Source organism: Perca flavescens, chromosome 20 (genome assembly GCF_004354835.1).
Source record: "Perca flavescens isolate YP-PL-M2 chromosome 20, PFLA_1.0, whole genome shotgun sequence".
Lineage (NCBI taxonomy): Eukaryota > Metazoa > Chordata > Actinopteri > Perciformes > Percidae > Perca > Perca flavescens.
The window spans coordinates 2,186,169-2,208,668 of NC_041350.1; the positions used below are offsets into that span (position 1 = coordinate 2,186,169).

General features: G+C 43.1%; 1 protein-coding gene across 1 annotated transcript in view; it reads left to right on the top strand.

The window, feature by feature from the left end:
* Positions 1–22,034, top strand: part of g2e3 (G2/M-phase specific E3 ubiquitin protein ligase) — a 32,223-nt gene extending 10,189 nt beyond the window's left edge. The window contains exons 10-17 of the mRNA XM_028566216.1: positions 466–571; positions 1,070–1,240; positions 2,776–2,930; positions 13,368–13,552; positions 14,175–14,347; positions 15,373–15,412; positions 18,115–18,286; positions 21,277–22,034. Coding sequence (XP_028422017.1) covers positions 466–571; positions 1,070–1,240; positions 2,776–2,930; positions 13,368–13,552; positions 14,175–14,347; positions 15,373–15,412; positions 18,115–18,286; positions 21,277–21,587 — 1,313 coding nt within the window. The 3' untranslated portion in view covers positions 21,588–22,034. The remainder of the gene's footprint in view (positions 1–465; positions 572–1,069; positions 1,241–2,775; positions 2,931–13,367; positions 13,553–14,174; positions 14,348–15,372; positions 15,413–18,114; positions 18,287–21,276) is intronic.
* The last annotated feature ends 466 nt before the right edge of the window (positions 22,035–22,500 follow it).

Genomic DNA, 22,500 nt, shown 5'->3' on the forward strand with positions numbered 1-22,500 from the left:
ACAGTGACTTTTCACTTAGAGAAAGGGTTTGCCTTTGCAATTTTGTTTATGTTGATGCACTTTAATTAAATACAATAAATATATATTTTTAAAATATATTTACAGTTCGCAGTTATTTTGTTTTAAATGGAAGGGGGTGAAAATCGAATCGTAAATTGAGTTTTTTATAAAAAAAATCGCAGATTTCGCCCAGCTCTAACCTGGCTGCTACGGAAACCCAAACTTGCGCATGTTAAATTGGAAAGTGATGATCGGATTTGAAACCAAATCCTCCAAACGATTCCAAAACGATTCCAATAAAGAAACGATTCCGATGGAATCGTAATTTTTTAAACTATTCAGATTAGGAATCGGTTCTCGATGCCCAACCCCATGCAGAATTGAAGTAACAATTGTGTCTGTGGAGGGCAATGGATTGTTATTGATATTGTTTTTAATGCGAGCCATGTGTTTTTTCTGCTGCAGCGTCCCTGGTTGCGTCTCCTCAGGGAGGACAGAGGAGGAGTCTGATGTCCAAACGCCACCTCTCCCCCATCCACTCCCCCATCCACTCCCCCGTCAGCTGTAAAAGGTACACCAGACATCTGGCGCTGCTCCGTCAGAGACCTTCTGCTCTCTTTGTGTTGCAAACTTAACAAACTAATTATAAATATGTTTATGTAATAGGGTTTTTGTAAAAAAAAATCTTCTCTGTCTCTATATCTGTCTCTCTCTCTATCTTTCCCTCTCTCTCTATCTGTCACTCTCTATCTGTCTCTCTCTATCTGTCTCTCTCTATCTGTCTCTCTCTCTCTCTGTCTCTCTATCTGTCTCTCTCTCTGTCTCTCTCTGTCTCTCTCTCCCTGTCTCTCTCTCTCTCCCTGTCTCTCTCTGTCTCTGTCCCTCTCTCTCTCTCTCGCGCTGTCTCTTTCTCCCCCTCTCTCTCCCCCCTCTCTCTCCCTCCCTCTCTCCCCCCTTTCTCTCCTCTCTCTCTTTCCCGCTCCCTCCCCCTCTCTCTCTCCCTCTCTCTCCTCCCCCTCCCCCTCTCTCTCTTCCTCTCTCTCCTCCCCCTCCCCCTCCGCCCCCCCAGACCATCGTTACCTGTAGGATCTGGATCCCCGGAGGAGATGCTGCAGGCGTTGGGCCCTAGGCTCCACCCCCTCTGTGTGCAGGTGGAGGTGGATGGAGACCAGGCTCTGTGTGCTGGTGTGGAGCTGGTACGGAGGCCCCACTTCGACCCGACACACACTCTGTCCGTCAGGTGAGCCAAACACAAACTCACCTGTCATATAAATGACGACGTCATCTTGGGCTATGGGAAACACTGATCCACTTTCTGACATTTTAGGGACCAAACTACCAACAGAGGTCACCAACCTTTTAGAAACTGAGCGCTACTTCATGGGTATTGAGTCATACGAAGGGCTACCAGTTTGATACACTCTTCTGAAATAACACATGTGCTCAGTTTGCCTTTAGTTACAGTACAGGCCAAAAGTTTGGACACACCTTCTCATTCAATGCTTTTTTTAAATTAAATTTTTTTTATTTTCATGACTATTTACATCGTAGATTCTCACTGAAGGCATCAAAACTATGAATGAACACATATGGAATTATGTACTTAACAAAAAAGTGTGAAATAACTGAAAACATGTCTTATATTTTAGATTCTTCAAAGTAGCCACCCTTTGCTTTTTTATTAATAAGGGAAATAATTCCACTAATTAACCCTGACAAAGCACACCTGTGAAGGTAAAACCATTTCAGGTGACTACCTCATGAAGCTCATTGAGAGAACACCAAGGGTTTGCAGAGTTATCAAAAAAAGCAAAGGGTGGCTACTTTGAAGAATCTAAAATATAAGACATGTTTTCAGTTATTTCACACTTTTTTGTTAAGTACATAATTCCATATGTGTTCATTCATAGTTTTGATGCCTTCAGTGAGAATCTACAATGTAAATAGTCATGAAAATAAAAAGGAAACGCATTGAATGAGAAGGTGTGTCCAAACTTTTGGCCTGTAGTGTATATATGATGATTAATGATACTCATCTGTGTGAAGACACTGATCCTGTTTATGATTTCTCACAATAATTATCAACAGTGACTTAACAAGGTGGGAAACAGATAATATCAATATTCAATTTTCATTTTAAGAACAGGCCTGGGGGCTACTCATGTGGTCCTTGGGGGGCTACCTGGTGCCCCCGGGCACCGCGTTGGTGACCCCTGCAACAGATTAATCAACTATGGAAATAATCAACCGTCTGGTTGAATAGTTGAACAGCGTTTTTTGTTCTCTGTGTAAAAAACTAAATAACGTTGTGTACGTTTCGGTCATTTTGCGTCTTTTTTTCATCATTTTTCCATGCAAGAAAAAACACTGTAAACTAGAGGTGGTTTTTGCGTCGGTATCTGACCACGCGTCAGTATTTGATTTGTGAGTGAGAACGGTTTTGTTTTTTCTGTTTTGTCTTTATTTTTTTTTAAAGATGATTTTTGTTGGGGGGCATTTTTAGGCCTTTATATTTAGACAGGACAGCTGAAGTCATGAAAGGGGAGAGAGAGGGTGAATGAGAGGGCCACAGGTTGGAGTCGAACCTGGGCCACCTGCGTCGAGGAGTAAAGCCTTTATATATGGGCGCCCGCTCTACCAACTGAGCTATCCTGGCGCCCATGTTTCGTCTTCATCTTCATCGAGTAAATAATTGTTGGCATAATCCGAGTACGATCGACTCATTTACTTCTACAAAACATTTTAATTTCGTCTCTTCTCATCATCTCTGTGCAGATTTAAAGACAACCCGCAGACTACGTTTCCCAGCAGGCTCCAGGGCAGCGACGCGGCCAGGCAGTACTTCCTGAAGCTGCTGGTGCAGCAGATCCAGGACTCGGTCGTGTTCGAGGGTCCGGACGGATCCAAAAACCTGGCGCTGGACTCCCAGGGTATCAACCGTCATTTATTTTAAAACAGGGTTCATCTTTGGGCTGCAACAACGAATCGATAAAATTCGATTACTAAAAAAGTTGGCAACGAATTTCATTATGAAGAGAGAACGGAGAGACCCGTAACGTTGTTCTGAAACACTCGGCGGAGGCAGAGAAATCAGTACGACCCGAGTCATCCGAGGTGTGGGAGCATTTCACACTAAATCAATCAGAAACGTGTTAATTGCGAGATAAGTAAAAGCGACACGGCATGGCACGGGCGCACCACGGTGATGAGTCAGCACCTAAAACGTAAACATGTTGGAGTCCTTGATGAGGAGGAAGGGAGTTCAACAGCAGGGTAAAGTCACTACACTATCCTCCTTCTGTTCCGGTCTGAAGGGAGGAACGTACCGTCCCTCCAATAGCTCTTCTGGTGCTGCTGTTTACTCGTTATCCAGCTGACTAGCATGACAAGCTAGCGTTAGCTCGGTAATAACAGTAATAAACCAGGGGTGGTATACTTTGCAAGACTAATGGCGTTTTTCCATTACATGGTACCTGCTCGCCTCTACTCGCCTCGACTCGCTGTGCGTCCGTTTTCCATTGCAGATTTTAGTATGGCCTCAGCGTGGCTGGTTGTCATAGCGACTGCCGTGGGCGTGGCTTAGTAGCTTGCTTTCCCATTGACGCATTTCCCATTGACGCATTTCCTGGTTCTCCGTCTCCGTAAACAACATGATATCAAAGAAATGGTTAACGTTTACTGCTCCAGATTTCCCACCGTGGTCACATATATATGACTCTAGAGTCGCTGCTCGCTTTGTTTCTCTCACATATATATGACTCTAGAGTCGCTACTCGCCTTGTTTCTCTCACATATATATAGTGAGGGAAATAAGTATTTGACCCCTTGCTGATTTTGCAGGTTTGCCCACTTACAAAGAATGCAAAAATCTACAATTTTAATCATATGTACATTCTAACAGTGAAAGACAGAATCCCAAAGAAAATTCCAGAAAATCACATCATATGAATTTATTAAAATTGATAACCATCTGATGAGGAAAAACAAGTATTTGACCCCCTGGACAAACAGCAAGTATTCTGGCTCCTACAAGCCAGTTAGTCTTTCTTTAAGACACAGCCCCAATCCGAACCAATTATCTACATCAAATACACCTGCCTCACCTCGTTACCTGTATAAAAGACACCTGTCAACACCCAAACAACCAGCATCCAACATCACCACCATGGGCAAGACCAAAGAGCTTTCTACGGACATCAGGGACAAGATTGTTGATCTGCACAAGGCTGGGATGGGCTACAAGAGAATCGGAAAGCAACTTGAGAGAAAAGATCAACTGTCGGTGCAGTTATCAGGAAATGGAAGAAGCACCACACCACCGCCAACCTCCCTCGGTCTGGGCCTCCACACAAGATCTTGCCTCGTGGGGTGTCCCTGATCATGCGAACGGTGAGAAATCATCCCAAAACCACAAGGGGGGAACTGATGAATCAACTGAAGGCAGCTGGGACCACAGTTACAAAAGAAACGGTTGGTAACACACTACGCCGTCATGGATTGAAATCCTGCAGCGCACGCAAGGTCCCCCTGCTCAAAAAGAAACATGTACAGGCCCGCATGAAGTTTGCCATTCACCACCTGGACGACTCAGAAGAGGCCTGGAAGAAGCTGATGTGGTCAGATGAGACCAAAATAGAACTTTTTGGCCTCAACTCAACTCGTCGTGTTTGGAGGGCAAAGAACACCGAGTACAACCCAAAGAACACTATCCCCACCGTCAAGCATGGTGGTGGCAACATCATGCTTTGGGGGTGCTTTTCAGCCAAGGGGACGGGACAACTCCATCGTATTGAGGGGAGGATGGGACGGGCCATGTATCGTGGAATTCTGGACCGACATCTCCTTCCCTCAGTGAGAGAGCTGAAGATGGGTCGAGGATGGGTGTTTCAGCACGACAACGACCCTAAGCACACCGCCAAAGCAACAAAAGAGTGGCTGAAGAAGAAGCACATCAAGGTTCTGGAGTGGCCTAGCCAGTCTCCAGACCTGAATCCGATTGAAAATCTTTGGAGGGAGCTTAAAATTCGAGTTGCCAGGCGACAATCTCGGAACCTGAATGATTTGGAGGCTGTCTGCAGGGAGGAGTGGGCCAACATCCCTGCCGAAATGTGCACAAACCTTGTCACCAACTATAAAAACCGTTTGACATCTGTGCTGGCCAATAAGGGCTTTTCTACAAAATATTAACATGGTGTTTGTCCAGGGGGTCAAATACTTGTTTTTCCTCATCAGATGGTTATCAATTTTAATAAATTCATATGATGTGATTTTCTGGAATTTTCTTTGGGATTCTGTCTTTCACTGTTAGAATGTACATATGATTAAAATTGTAGATTTTTGCATTCTTTGTAAGTGGGCAAACCTGCAAATCAGCAAGGGGTCAAATACTTATTTCCCCCACTGTATGACTCTAGAGTCGCTACTCGCTTTGTTTCTCTCACATATATATGACTAGAGTCGCTACTCGCTTTGTTTCTCTCACATATATATGACTCTAGAGTCATTACTCGCTTTGTTTCTCTCACATATATATGACTCTAGAGTCGCTACTCTCTTTGTTTCTCTCACATATATATGACTCTAGAGTCGCTACTCGCTTTGTTTCTCTCACATATATATGACTCTAGAGTCGCTACTCGCTTTGTTTCTCTCACATATATATGACTCTAGAGTCACTACTCGCTTTGTTTCTCTCACATATATATGATTCTAGAGTCGCTACTCGCTTTGTTTCTCTCACATATATATGACTCTAGAGTCACTACTCGCTTTGTTTCTCTCACATATATATGACTAGAGTCGCTACTCGCTTTGTTTCTCTCACATATATATGACTCTAGAGTCGCTACTCGCTTTGTTTCGCTCACATATATATGACTCTAGAGTCGCTACTCGCTTTGTTTCTGTCACATATATATGACTCTAGAGTCGCTACTCGCTTTGTTTCTCTCACATATATATGACTCTAGAGTCACTACTCGCTTTGTTTCTCTCACATATATATGACTCTAGAGTCGCTACTGGCTTTGTTTCTCTCACATATATATGACTCTAGAGTCGCTACTGGCTTTGTTTCTCTCACATATATATGACTCTAGAGTCGCTACTAAACTTTGTTTCTCTCACATATATATGACTCTAGAGTCACTACTAAACTTTGTTTCTCTCATATATATGACTCTAGAGTCGCTACTGGCTTTGTTTCTCTCACATATATATGACTCTAGAGTCGCTACTCGCTTTGTTTCTCTCACATATATATGACTCTAGAGTCACTACTCGCTTTGTTTCTCTCACATATATATGACTCTAGAGTCGCTACTGGCTTTGTTTCTCTCACATATATATGACTCTAGAGTCGCTACTCGCTTTGTTTCTGTCACATATATATGACTCTAGAGTCACTACTCGCTTTGTTTCTCTCACATACAGTATATATGACTCTAGAGTCACTACTCGCTTTGTTTCTCGCACATATATATGACTCTAGAGTCGCTACTCACTTTGTTTCTCTCACATATATATGACTCTAGAGTCGCTACTGGCTTTGTTTCTCTCACATATATATGACTCTAGAGTCACTACTCGCTTTGTTTCTCTCACATATATATGACTCTAGAGTCGCTACTCACTTTGTTTCTCTCACATATATATGACTCTAGAGTCGCTACTTGCTTTGTTTCTCTCACATATATATGACTCTAGAGTCACTACTAAACTTTGTTTCTCTCACATATATGTGACTAGAGTAAGCTACTCGCTTTGTTTCTCTCACATATATATGACTCTAGAGTCACTACTCGCTTTGTTTCTCTCACATATATATGACTCTAGAGTCGCTACTCACTTTGTTTCTCTCACATATATATGACTCTAGAGTCGCTACTTGCTTTGTTTCTCTCACATATATATGACTCTAGAGTCACTACTCGCTTTGTTTCTCTCACATATATATGACTAGAGTCGCTACTCGCTTTGTTTCTCTCACATATATATGACTCTAGAGTCACTACTCGCTTTGTTTCTCTCACATATATATGACTCTAGAGTCGCTACTCGCTTTGTTTCTCTCACATATATATGACTCTAGAGTCACTACTCGCTTTGTTTCTCCCACATATATATGACTCTAGAGTCACTACTCGCTTTGTTTCTCTCACATATATATGACTAGAGTCGCTACTCGCTTTGTTTCTCTCACATATATATGACTCTAGAGTCGCTACTCGCTTTGTTTCTCTCACATATATATGACTCTAGAGTCACTACTTTGTTTCTCCCACATATATATGACTAGAGTCGCTACTCGCTTTGTTTCTCTCACATATATATGACTCTAGAGTCACTACTCGCTTTGTTTCTCTCACATATATATGACTAGAGTCGCTACTCGCTTTGTTTCTCTCACATATATATGACTCTAGAGTCACTACTCGCTTTGTTTCTCTCACATATATATGACTCTAGAGTCACTACTCGCTTTATTTTTCTCTCACATATATATGACTCTAGAGTAGCTACTCGCTTTGTTTCTCTCACATATATATGACTCTAGAGTCACTACTAAACTTTGTTTCTCTCATATATATGACTCTAGAGTCGCTACTCGCTTTGTTTCTCTCACATATATATGACTCTAGAGTCGCTACTCGCTTTGTTTCTCTCACATATATATGACTCTAGAGTCACTACTCGCTTTGTTTCTCTCACATATATATGACTCTAGAGTCACTACTCGCTTTGTTTCTCTCACATATATATGACTAGAGTAAGCTACTCGCTTTGTTTCTCTCACATATATATGACTCTAGAGTAAGCTACTCGCTTTGTTTCTCTCACATATATATGACTCTAGAGTAAGCTACTCGCTTTGTTTCTCTCACATATATATGACTCTAGAGTCACTACTCGCTTTGTTTCTCTCACATATATATGACTCTAGAGTCACTACTAAGCTTTGTTTCTCTCACATATATATGACTAGGTCGCTACTCGCTTTGTTTCTCTCACATATATATGACTCTAGAGTCACTACTAAACTTTGTTTCTCCACATATATATGACTCTAGAGTCACTAGCTTTGTTTCTCTCACATATGTATGACTTCGCTACTAAGCTTTGTTTCTCTCACATATATATGACTCTAGAGTCGCTACTCGCTTTGTTTCTCTCACATATATATGACTCTAGAGTCACTACTCGCTTTGTTTCTCCACATATATATGACTCTAGAGTCGCTACTCGCTTTGTTTCTCTCACATATATATGACTCTAGAGTCACTACTCGCTTTGTTTCTCTCACATATATATGACTAGAGTCGCTACTCGCTTTGTTTCTCTCACATATATATGACTCTAGGTAAGCTACTCGCTTTGTTTCTCTCATATATATGACTCTAGAGTCACTACTCGCTTTGTTTCTCTCACATATATATGACTCTAGAGTAAGCTACTAAGCTTTGTTTCTTTAACATATATATGACTCTAGAGTCGCTACTCGCTTTGTTTCTCTCACATATATATGACTCTAGAGTAGCTACTCGCTTTGTTTCTCTCACATATATATGACTCTAGAGTCGCTACTCGCTTTGTTTCTCTCACATATATATGACTCTAGAGTCGCTACTAAACTTTGTTTCTCTCACATATATATGACTAAAGTAAGCTACTAAGCTTTGTTTCTCTCACATATATATGACTCTAGAGTCGCTACTCGCTTTGTTTCTCTCACATATATATGACTCTAGAGTCGCTACTCGCTTTGTTTCTCTCACATATATATGACTCTAGAGTCACTACTCGCTTTGTTTCTCTCACATATATATGACTCTAGAGTCGCTACTCGCTTTGTTTCTCTCACATATATATGACTCTAGAGTCGCTACTCGCTTTGTTTCTCTCACATATATATGACTCTAGAGTCGCTACTGGCTTTGTTTCTCTCACATATATATGACTCTAGAGTAAGCTACTATATGACTTTGTTTCTCTCACATATATATGACTCTAAAGTCGCTACTCGCTTTGTTTCTCTCACATATATATGACTCTAGAGTCACTACTCGCTTTGTTTCTCTCACATATATATGACTCTAGAGTCGCTACTCGCTTTGTTTCTCTCACATATATATGACTCTAGAGTCGCTACTCGCTTTGTTTCTCTCACATATATATGACTCTAGAGTAGCTACTCGCTTTGTTTCTCTCACATATATATGACTCTAGAGTAAGCTACTAAACTTTGTTTCTCTCACATATATATGACTCTAGAGTCACTACTCGCTTTGTTTCTCTCACATATATATGACTCTAGAGTAAGCTACTGGCTTTGTTTCTCTCACATATATATGACTCTAGAGTAAGCTACTAAGCTTTGTTTCTCTCACATATATATGACTCTAGAGTCGCTACTCGCTTTGTTTTCTCTCACATATATATGACTCTAGAGTCACTACTCGCTTTGTTTCTCTCACATATATATGACTCTAGAGTCACTACTCGCTTTGTTTCTCTCACATATATATGACTCTAGAGTCGCTACTCGCTTTGTTTCTCTCACATATATATGACTCTAGAGTCACTACTGGCTTTGTTTCTCTCACATATATATGACTCTAGAGTAAGCTACTGGCTTTGTTTCTCTCACATATATATGACTCTAGAGTCGCTACTGGCTTTGTTTCTCTCACATATATATGACTCTAGAGTCACTACTCGCTTGTTTCTCTCACATATATATGACTCTAGAGTCACTACTCGCTTTGTTTCTCTCACATATATATGACTCTAGAGTCACTACTCGCTTTGTTTCTCTCACATATATATGACTCTAGAGTCACACATATTTGTTTCTCTCACATATATATGACTCTAGAGTCGCTACTGGCTTTGTTTCTCTCACATATATATGACTCTAGAGTCACTACTGGCTTTGTTTCTCTCACATATATATGACTCTAGAGTCACTACTCGCTTTGTTTCTCTCACATATATATGACTCTAGAGTCACTACTCGCTTTGTTTCTCTCACATATATATGACTCTAGAGTCACTACTCACTTTGTTTCTCTCACATATATATGACTCTAGAGTCACTACTGCTTTGTTTCTCCACATATATATGACTCTAGAGTCACTACTCGCTTTGTTTCTCTCATATATATGACTCTAGAGTCACTACTCGCTTTGTTTCTCTCACATATATATGACTCTAGAGTCACTACTAAGCTTTGTTTCTCTCACATATATATGACTCTAGGTCACTACTGCTTTGTTTCTCTCACATATATATGACTCTAGAGTCACTACTTGCTTTGTTTCTCTCACATATATATGACTCTAGAGTCACTACTAGGGCTTTGTTTCTCTCACATATATATATGTCACTACTCTTTGTTTCTCTCACATATATACTCTAGGTCACTTTGCTTTGTTTCTCTCACATATATATGACTCTAGAGTCACTACTCGCTTTGTTTCTCTCACATATATATGACTCTAGAGTCACTACTCGCTTTGTTTCTCCCACTACTCGCTTTGTTTCTCTCACATATATATGACTCTAGAGTCACTACTACTTTGTTTCTCTCACATATATATGACTAGAGTAAGCTACTCGCTTTGTTTCTCTCACATATATATGACTCTAGAGTCACTACTCGCTTTGTTTCTCTCACATATATATGACTCTAGAGTCACTACTCGCTTTTTTTTTTCTCTCACATATATATGACTCTAGAGTCAGCTACTCGCTTTGTTTCTCTTACATATATATGACTCTAGAGTCACTACTCGCTTTGTTTCTCTCACATATATATGACTCTAGAGTCGCTACTGCTTTGTTTCTCTCACATATATATGACTCTAGAGTCGCTAAGCTTTGTTTCTCTCACATATATATGACTCTAGAGTCACTACTCGCTTTGTTTCTCTCACATATATATGACTCTAGGTAAGCTACTCGCTTTGTTTCTCTCACATATATATGACTCTAGAGTAAGCTACTCGCTTTGTTTCTCTCACATATATATGACTCTAGAGTAAGCTACTCGCTTTGTTTCTCTCACATATATATGACTCTAGAGTCGCTACTACTTTGTTTCTCTCACATATATATGACTCTAGAGTCACTACTCGCTTTGTTTCTCTCACATATATATGACTAGAGTCGCTACTCGCTTTGTTTCTCTCACATATATATGACTCTAGAGTAAGCTACTCGCTTTGTTTCTCTCACATATATATGACTCTAGGTAAGCTACTACTAAGCTTTGTTTCTCTCACATATATATGACTCTAGAGTAAGCTACTCACATATATATGACTCTTTGTTTCTCTCACATATATATGACTCTAGAGTCGCTACTAAGCTTTGTTTCTCTCACATATATATGACTCTAGAGTCACTACTAACTTTGTTTCTCTCACATATATATGACTAAGTAAGCTACTCGCTTTGTTTCTCTCACATATATATGACTCTAATTAAGCTACTCGCTTTGTTTCTCTCACATATATATGACTCTAGGTAAGCTACTAAACTTTGTTTCTCTCACATATATATGACTCTAGAGTCACTACTCGCTTTGTTTCTCGCACATATATATGACTCTAGTAGCTACTCGCTTTGTTTCTCTCACATATATATGACTCTAAATTAAGCTACTAACTTTGTTTCTCTCACATATATATGACTCTAGCTGCTAAGCTTTTTCTCTCACATATAGTAAGCTACTGGCTTTGTTTCTCTCACATATATATGACTCTAGAGTCGCTACTCGCTTTGTTTCTCCCACATATATATGACTAGAGTCGCTACTCGCTTTGTTTCTCTCACATATATATGACTCTAGAGTCACTACTCGCTTTGTTTCTCTCACATATATATGACTCTAGAGTCACTACTCGCTTTGTTTCTCGCACATATATATGACTAGAGTCGCTACTCACTTTGTTTCTCTCACATATATATGACTCTAGAGTCGCTACTGGCTTTGTTTCTCTCACATATATATGACTCTAGAGTCACTACTGGCTTTGTTTCTCTCACATATATATGACTCTAGATTCACTACTCGCTTTGTTTCTCTCACATATATATGACTAGAGTCGCTACTCACTTTGTTTCTCTCACATATATATGACTCTAGAGTCGCTACTCGCTTTGTTTCTCTCACATATATATGACTCTAGAGTCACTACTCGCCTTGTTTCTCCCACATATATATGACTCTAGAGTCACTACTCGCTTTGTTTCTCGCACATATATATGACTCTAGAGTCACTACTCGCTTTGTTTCTCTCACACATATATGACTCTAGAGTCGCTACTGGCTTTGTTTCTCTCACATATATATGACTAGAGTCGCTACTCGCTTTGTTTCTCTCACATATATATGACTCTAGAGTCGCTACTCGCTTTGTTTCTCTCACATATATATGACTCTAGGTAAGCTACTAAACTTTGTTTCTCTCACATATATATGACTCTAGAGTCGCTACTCGCTTTGTTTCTCTCACATATATATGACTCTAGAGTCACTACTCGCTTTGTTTCTCTCACATATATATGACTCTAGAGTCGCTACTCGCTTTGTTTCTCTCACATATATATGACTCTAGAGTCGCTACTCGCTTTGTTTCTCTCATATATATGACTCTAGAGTCACTACTCGCTTTGTTTCTCCCACATATATATGACTCTAAAGTAAGCTACTCGCTTTGTTTCTCTCACATATATATGACTCTAGAGTCGCTACTGGCTTTGTTTCTCTCACATATATATGACTCTAGAGTCGCTACTCGCTTTGTTTCTCCCACATATATATGACTAGAGTCGCTACTCGCTTTGTTTCTCCCACATATATATGACTCTAGAGTCGCTACTCGCTTTGTTTCTCTCACATATATATGACTAGAGTCGCTACTCGCTTTGTTTCTCCCACATATATATGACTAGAGTCGCTACTCGCTTTGTTTCTCCCACATATACAGTATATGACTAGAGTCGCTACTCGCTTTGTTCACCCTCTCGGCTCGCCTCAGCTCGCTTGGAACCTCTACTGAGGAGGTACTAAAAAAAGTACCTGTTAGCAGGTACCAGGGACTTTTTTCATAATGGAAAACCAAAAAAGGCAAGTAGAGGCGAGTAGGTACCATGTAATGGAAAAGCACCATAAAGACACGGTTTTATTCACTCGCCTTTTTTGGCCCATTAATTTTTCAATCTGTTATGTATATATTATGTGCTTTGTCCCATATCAGTTATTGTTGACAAATATATTAGTGTGTGGTGTATAAATGAACTTAACTTGCACTTACTACAATGATGGTAATAATTTAATGAATAAGTGTGTGTGTGTGTGCAGCTCTGCGGGATGACCTGTACTTCGACGTGGGCTGCCTGCTGGCTCTCTGTCTGGTTCACGGCGGTCCACCGATCGGCTTCTTCTCCCCGGCTCTGTACCAGTGTCTGTTCAACTACCCGGCCAACCGGCCACTCGCCGCCGATCACATGACCCCCGACACGCACTTCAGCCACCTCGTCGGCCGGGTGAGTAGCACCCGGTCAAATGTTTAAATCTGGTGTTATTTCCGCCACACTTATGTTTGTTACACGTGATGACATACTGTCGCTTTGGTCAGTGGTTTTGTCGCTTGGGTGACATTCTGGTGACAAGTTTTTTTATTTTTTTTCTCAACAGATTTGTCACGTTTTTTTTTTTTTTTTTTTTCTATAGTTTTGTCATTTTTTTCCTATATTTTAGTCATTTTTTTTCTATATTTTTGTCACGTTTTCGGTCATTTTGTTCTATTTTTTGGTCATTTTTTTTCTACATTTTTGTCATTTTTTTGTCTTTTCTATAGTCTTGTCATTTTTTTCTATATTTTTGTAATTCTTTTATCTATTTGTGTAATTTCTTTTCTATATTTTTGTGACTTTTTCGATCATTTTTTTTTCTATATTTCTGTGACTTTTTCGGTCATTTATTTCTATATTTTTGTGACTATTTATTTATTTTTCTATATTTTTGTTGCTTTTCGAGGTTTTTGTCGCCGAGTTAGTTGCACAAGTTTGTTGGAAAAATGTTTTTGTTCTATTTAAATCTTGTTTAATTTTGATATGAGGAAACTATCTGATTGATTTCTTTAAATGATTGTTTGGCTGATTTCAGATGGCCGAGGCGGAGTCTCTAGACGCCCTGAGAGAAGTCATGGCGGAGAGTTGGGAGTTCCTGGAGTTAGCCGGCTGCAACCGACTAATCGACAGCCTGCAGCAGCGAGAGGCTCTGCTGGAGGATCTGGTCGGCTTCACCATGATCACCAGGATGCAGCTGCCGCTGCAGAGGTACGCACACGCCTCACTGCACATTAACACACTTCTGACTGAGAAAGACAACAGAAACGCGACAAAAAAAGACAACAAATGCAACAATAAAAGACGACAATCTACAAAAAAAGGCGTAAAAAATGTGACAAAAATGCATGCTGTTAGCGTTAACATTGTTAGCTTCTAGCAAAAAGTCAGCTCTGTTATTGCTTAAAGTTAACAACGTAGCTATGACTGAACTTTGGCCTACTTTAGCATATCAACATTTGCTCACTAAGAACCTGGGAACCACAATCCCAAACTGGCAGTTTGAGTTTCTGTGTACTGAATTGTTTACCTAAAGTAAACTTCTTTGACTTTCATGAACATCATGTCTTTTTATTTAATATTATTTTTTCAAAAATTATACGTTAAATAAATCCCAATATATCGCCTTACGCGCAGTATTGAAATATATCGCAATATATTGAATCGTGACCATGTATCGTGTATGTATCGTATCGCCAGGTTTTTGCCAATACACAGCCCTACTAACCTGACTCCACCAGATGGATCGCTTCCCATTAGCTCGGCATATCCATCTGGGAACTTTCCGTTGGAGAACTTTTGGGAAGGGGGCGAAAATCCTGGTTATCTGATTGGATAAACCATCTGGTGATAGACGAGCCAAATCAACCAATCAGATCAAACTCTTGCCGAAACCAGTCGGGAGAAGAGCCAAAATAAAACTTGCTTCGATAGCTACGCTCATCTCATCCTCACGTTGTTTAGACTGAACAGTTGCTTCTCGTGGCGTCACACCTAAAACCACCTCAAAACCAACGCTGATTGGTCGGTCGTTTGGCGAAGGGCTCCAAATTTTCTCTATCTCAAGATGCCAGACTGATCTGCGAGTGGAGAACTGGAGCTCAGCCAGATCAGGACTGTCTCACCAGGCTACAGCCCTACTACCAAGACTACAGACTTAGGACAATATCAAACCCGTTTGGTTTGGTGGAACGTGAAGACGGTAAAAAGAGTCTGACTTGTGTTTTGTCCTGCAGGTTTCGGGAGGGTCTGCAGACTCTGGGTGTCTTTGATCAGGTACAGCGTGCATGGCTTTGTATTTTAAAGATACTGTATATGTATCACACTTCTCAGCCTCCCTGGTAAAGTCTACTCCAAGGTGCTGGAAAGGAGGGTTCGGCCGATAGTCGAACCTCGGGTTGAGGAGGAACAATGCGGATTCCGTCCTGGTCGTGGAACAACGGACCAGCTCTTCACTCTCGCAAGGATCCTGGAGGGAGCCTGGGAGTATGCCCAACCGGTCTACATGTGTTTTGTGGATTTGGAGAAGGCGTATGACCGGGTCCCCCGGGAGATACTGTGGGAGGTGCTGCGGGAGTATGGGGTGAGGGGGTCTCTTCTCAGGGCCATCCAATCTCTGTACAACCAAAGCGAGAGCTGTGTCCGGGTTCTCGGTAGTAAGTCGGACTCGTTTCAGGTGAGGGTTGGCCTCCGCCAGGGCTGCGCTTTGTCACCAATCCTGTTTGTAGTATTTATGGACAGGATATCGAGGCGTAGTCGGGTGGGGAGGGTTTGCAGTTTGGTGGGCTGGGGATCTCATCGCTGCTCTTTGCAGATGATGTGGTCCTGATGGCATCATCGGCCTGCGACCTTCAGCACTCACTGGATCGGTTCGCAACCGAGTGTGAAGCGGTTGGGATGAGGATCAGCACCTGTAAATCTGAGGCCATGGTTCTCAGCAGGAAACCGATGGAATGCCTTCTCCAGGTAGGGAATGAGTCCTTACCCCAAGTGAAGGAGTTCAAGTACCTTGGGGTTGTGTTCGCGAGTGAGGGACAATGGGCGGGAGATTGGTCGGAGAATCGGGCGCAGCGGGTGCGGTATTGCATTCAATCTATCGCACCGTTGTGACGAAAAGAGAGCTTAGCCAGAAGGCAAAGCTCTCGATCTACCGGTCAGTTTTCGTTCCTACCCTCACCTATGGTCATGAAGGCTGGGTCATGACCGAAAGAGCGAGATCCAGGGTACAAGCGGCGAAATGGGTTTCCTCAGGAGGGTGGCTGGCGTCTCCCTTAGAGATAGGGTGAGAAGCTCAGTCATCCGTGAGGAGCTCGGAGTAGAGCCGCTGCTCCTTTGCGTCGAAAGGAGCCAGTTGAGGTGGTTTCGGGCATCTGGTAAGGATGCCCCCTGGGCGCCTCCCTAGGGAGGTGTTCCAGGCCCGTCCAGCTGGGAGGAGGCCTCGGGGAAGACCCAGGACTAGGTGGAGGGATTATATCTCCAACCTGACCTGGGAACGCCTCGGGATCCCCCAGTCGGAGCTGGTTAATGTTGCTCGGGAAAGGGAAGTTTGGGGTCCCCTGCTGGAACTGCTCCCCCCGCGACCCGACACCGGATAAGCGGACGAAGATGGATGGATGGATGGATGGATGGATGGATGGATGGATGTATATTTAAAGGGATACTCCACCGTTTGTTGAAATAGGGTTATTCACCGTCTCATCTATATTTATATAGGTGGGCAAACGCATTTTTTTTCTCAGTGCATGCATTGTCTTACTCCGACAGCGCAGCTGCTAGCTTAGCTTAGCGTAATGAATGGAATCCTTTTTTGCCGTTAGCATGTCGTGAATAAAAGTGACCCAGCAAAAACAAAACCTAATTACTTTTTGTGGCCTGCGTATTCACAATGAGTAAAAATAGTAATTCAGATTAAGACTAGTGATTTCCTAGGCAGATATTGACTTGGGAATATATTGGGTGGAGGTAGACTACAGCCGAAGCACTGCTACTCGGGCACAGAGATATTGGCAGCCCGCGGAGCTCCACGGGCTTTCGACATACATTGCGTATATTTACACTTTGAATTTCTTCATGGCATTTATATAACACATACTCTATGGTCTTACAAAGCTAACGCGTTTGACCGATTTCAATTTCATCCATTTTTGTGCCTTGGAGAGGTAGGGCTGGGTATCGTTCAGAATCTTTCCATTCGGTGCCAATATCGATACCTCAGTTTTGATACCGGTTCCTAACGCTAGCTACAGCAACAAAGGAAGCTAGCGGTGCCGTTGGACTAAGACAATGCATGCACTGAAAAAAAAAAATGCATTTGCCCACCTACAGTACAGGCCAAAAGTTTGGACACACCTTCTCATTCAATGTGTTTCTTTATTTTCATGACATTTTCATGACATTTACATTATAGATAGATTCTCACTGAAGGCATCAAAACTATGAATGAACACATATGGAATTATGTACTTAACAAAAAAGTGTGAAATAACTGAAAACATGTCTTATATTTTAGATTCCTCAAAGTAGCCACCCTTTGCTTTTTTTGATAACTCTGCAAACCCTTGGTGTTCTCTCAATGAGCTTCATGAGGTAGTCACCTGAAATGGTTTTACCTTCACAGGTGTGCTTTGTCAGGGTTAATTAGTGGAATTTTTTCCCTTATTAATAAAAAAAGCAAAGGGCGGCTACTTTGAAGAATCTAAAATATAAGACATGTTTTCAGTTATTTCACACTTTTTTTGTTAAGTACATAATTCCATATGTGTTCATTCATAGTTTTGATGCCTTCAGTGAGAATCTACAATGTAAATAGTCATGAAAATAAAAAGGAAACGCATTGAATGAGAAGGTGTGTCCAAACTTTTGGCCTGTACTGTATATAAATATAGAGGAGACTAATAATATAATAACCCTACATCAACAAACGGTGGCTTATCCCTTTGAGGAGATGCCGAGTGCTGACGTAGTTTTACCGGCTGCAGGTGCAGCTGTTCCCGTCGGCGTTCTGCCGGGTGTTCTGCGAGGCGGCCGGTCGGCTCTCGGCTCAGACGCTCGGCCACATCTTCACCGTCACCTTCTCGGAGCAGGAGGAGAGGCTGAGCAGAGAGACGCCCGTCCTCGGCTACTGGAGGCACCTCCTGTTCGAGTGTGAAGGTAAGCTAGATTTAAAAGGGATGTGTGTGTGTGTGTGTGTGTGTGTGTGTGTGTGTGTTAGAGCGAGTAAGAGAGTGGCTGTTTTAACCTCTCCTCTCTCCCCTCTCCTCTCCTTTCTCTCCTCTCTCCTCTCCTTTCTCTCCTCTCTCCTCTCCTTTCTCTCCTCTCTCTCCTCTCCTCTCTCCTCTCCTCTCTCTCCTCTCCTCTCCTTTCTATCCTCTCTCCCCTCTCCTCTCCTTTCTCTCCTCTCTCTCCCTCTCCTCTCTCTCCCTCTCCTCTCCTTTCTCTCCTCCCCTCTCCTCTCCTTTCTCTCCTCTCTCCTCTCCTCTCCTTTTCTCCTCTCCTTTCTCTCCTCCCCTCTCCTCTCCTTTCTCTCCTCTCCTCTCTCTCCCTCTCCTTTCTCTCCTCTCCTCTCCTTTCTCTCCTCTCCTCTCCTCTCCTCTCCTCTCCTCTCCCTCGCTCATCTCTCCTCTCCTCTCCTCTCCTCTCCTTTCCGTTTCCGGTGAGTGTGAGTGGTGGTGGAGGAGGTGCGAGTGGCGCGGAGTTTCAAACTGTTTCTGTCCCTGTTTTTCGGATTTTCTGACTGTGTCTTCAATCTGTCTTTTGGTGCATGATCAGGTAAGTTTGTTACATTGTTTTGTGGAGTGTTTGCTGAGGAATCGGGGTTTCGGTCAAGTGGTTTTTTTTCGGGAGGAATGGCGTAGCCCCCCCGGAGAGTAATGTTACCGTGGAGGAGGATAGCCCCCCCGGAGAGTAATGTTACCGTGGAGGAGGATAGCCCCCCCGGAGAGTAATGTTACCGTGGAGGAGGATAGCCTCCCAGGAGAGTAATGTTACCGTGGAGGAGGATAGCCCCCCCGGAGAGTAATGTTACCGTGGAGGAGGATAGCCCCCCCGGAGAGTAATGTTACCGTGGAGGAGGATAGCCCCCCCGGAGAGTAATGTTACCGTGGAGGGAGGAGGATAGCCCCCCCGGAGAGTAATGTTACCGTGTGTTTTGTTGTGTTGTGTTTTGTTGTGTTGGTTTGTGTTTTGTTGTGTTGTTTTGTTGTGTTGTGTTGTGTTGTGTTGGTTTGTGTTGTGTTGGTTTGTGTTGTGTTGGTTTGTGTTGTGTTGTGTTGTGTTGTTTTGTGTTGTGTTGTGTTGTGTTGTGTTGTGTTGTGTTGTGTTGTGTTTTGTTGTGTTGGTTTGTGTTGTGTTTTGTTGTGTTGGTTTGTGTTTTGTTGTGTTGTGTTTTGTTGTGTTGTGTTGTGTTTATGAAGGATGAGCAGCTTGTGCATCAGCTGATTGAGAGCGGAGTGTTTATCAGAGACAGCTTTGTGCAGGTTTCCCCTTCATCGGTTCCCTCCACGCGGATCACCGTATCTGGTGTTCCTCCGTTCATACCCGACGAGTTGTTGGCGAATGAACTTCAGAGGTTTGGAAAGTTTGCGAGTGGATTTAAAACGGTGACTTTAGGATCCCAAACTGCGCCATGTGCAGTCTCTGAGGCGGCAGGTGTTCATGTTCCTGGACTCGCCCACACAGACGCTGGAGGAGTCCTTCAGAGTGAAGCATGCTCACGGCTCTTACATGGTGTATGCAGGCTCTGGACAGGTGAAATGTTTTGAGTGTGGGGAGGTGGGACACAAGCGTTTTGCATGTCCACACAGACAGCAGGCGCCGACTGCTGGCGAGGCTGCGGCGCCTGGGCGGATGATGTTGCGCCCGTTGACGGGTCCTCCAATATTCTCAGGACGTAAAAGAAACTCCAGGAATGTGGCTTTTTGAAGAACCCTTGTTTTTCAACAACTTCCTGAGGACTCGAACACTGCAGTCAGCCAGCCTGAGGGCCAGTCTCAGGGAGGCTGGGTGTACTAAATTGGGTCACCTGATGAAGATGACTGCAATCTCTGTTGATGTGCTGAGAGTGAGGAGCAACATCACCTCCAGTAGGTTGATCGACAGGGTGGTGAAAGAAGTTTGTGCTGCCCTGGGACCACCTCAGCGAACTCTGGTAGAGAATCGGTCGCTGTGTGAGCAGTGGAGTGAGGGATGGGAGTACAGTTTCCCTTCTCTGACCATTACCCCATCTGTGGGGGGATGGCAGGAGGAGGCGGGTCAGCTACTGTCTTTCTCAACCCCTCAATTGGGCAAGTTTTAAGATGCGGGGAAGAAAGAGTTATATTATACCTGCATAAAGGTCCTGAACATACGGTTTTTGGCTGAGCTGAAGGAGTCGAGGTGGACTGAGTTCTTTGGTCCGGAGGTTTCCCCGAAAGGCAGTTGGCGTTCCCTGAACAAGCTGACCTCCAATGGAGGATTGTGCGTGGGGCTATAGCTACGAACAGATACAGAGCACACATCCATCCCGAGCTGGGGGAGGGATGTATTTTTTGTCACGAGGTGAAACTTTAGCACATTTGTTTGTCCAATGTCCTCGGTTGGTAGATCTGTTGGGTGTTCTTAAAAGGTGGGTGCAGGGTTTTGGAGAGGTTTTTTCTTTGGACTTGTTCATTTTTGGTCCAAAATACACAAAGCACAAAAGGACAGTTCACATTTTATTGAATTTCTTGTTTGCAACGGCAAAACTGGCCATCTGGCTTACGCGCAGAAACCGGACTCAGGGAGCTGGAAGTGTGGAGCCAGTACCGGTGCTGGAAGGTCTGGTCCAGGCCCGGTTGAGGGTGGAACATGCTTACTACCAGATGATGGACAATCTGCTGGTTTTTAGTGGTTTGTGGGCTGTGAGGGGAGTGTTATGCTCTGTGGGGGAGGAGGGAGAGTTGGTGGTTAGTTTTTGATTGGAGTTTGTATTGATAGTATTTGATTTTTAATGTTTGTTTAGTTTTTGGTTTCTTTTTCTTTGTTTGTGTCTGTTGATTTTTTCTGTGACTGTGAATCTTATCTGGAAATGGTCCAATAAAGGGATTTTAAAAACCAAACCTCTCCTCCTCTCCTCCCCTCCTCCTCTCCTCCCTCTCCCTCTCCTGTCTCCTGTCTCCTCTCAGTTGGGAGGAGCTCTATCTCCTTGCAGGATCTCCTCCGTTTCTCCACCGGAGCCGAGGATCTCCCGGCGGCCGCCCTCCTCCCTCCTCCCTCCATATCCTTCCTCCACCCGCCAGAGGGAGAAGGCGACGGAGGGAAGAGGAAGAGAGGCGGAGGAAGAAGGGAGGTGTTGGCGGACGAAGGTCTCTTCCCTCAGAGCGACCCCGGCTCCAGACGCCTCCTCCTGCCCGTCTCCTCCTCGTACCGGGCCTTCAAAAGCTCTGTGGAGCAGGCAGTCAGCCACCACGTCCACCTCCTCCCTACACACAGCTAGAGACTCTATCACCTCCTCCCTACACACAGCTAGAGACTCTATCACCTCCTCCCTACACACAGCTAGAGGCTCTATCACCTCCTCCCTACACACAGCTAGAGACTCTATCACCTCCTCCCTACACACAGCTAGAGGCTCTATCACCTCCTCCCTACACACAGCTAGAGTTGGGTATCGTTTGGATTTTTTACGATTCTGATGCCGAACCGGTACTTTTTAAAACGATTCCGATTGTGCGTGTGGAGTAGAGCATAGCCCAAGTATGTCAGATTCTGAGGAATAACATTACTACAAAAAAAGAATTGTGAACATCTCGTTAAAAATGAATGACGAGGCGCCACAATCGCCACCCGTGTGAAAAGCCCTTAAAGTCCAGTACTCGCCAACCTGCACCACCAAACATAACAAACAGTGTTCCAGCCAATAACCGACAAGAAGGAGCTGGTTGAGTCATGTATACGCATTGTGGAAGTAGCCTACGTGCTAACGCTGCTGCAGTGATGGCTCACCCAGCTCCTTCTTGTTGGTTATTGGCTGGAACTCTGTTTGGTGGTGCAGGTTGGCGCAGTTTGTTTATGTTGCCGTTTGTGGAGCGTGGGCTGTCTACAGAGACCGCAATTTTTTTTACAGTGTGTTTAGGGGACAGGCAGCTAGCGGAAAAATGTTGTAGCCTAAAATATGTGTCCCATCACTTAGAGCACCTTTAAGGTTAGGGTTAGGGGATTGGTCATGGGATAGGACCTGTACATGTAAGCATGGACGCCTGGCCAATAGTAATAATAATAATAATAATAATAATAAATTGAATTTATATAGCGCTTTTCATGGACTCAAAGTCGCTTTACAGGGCAGGATAGATTATAAAAACATAACAAAACAAGTAGAACAAAACAAGATTCAGAGTATATTAGTG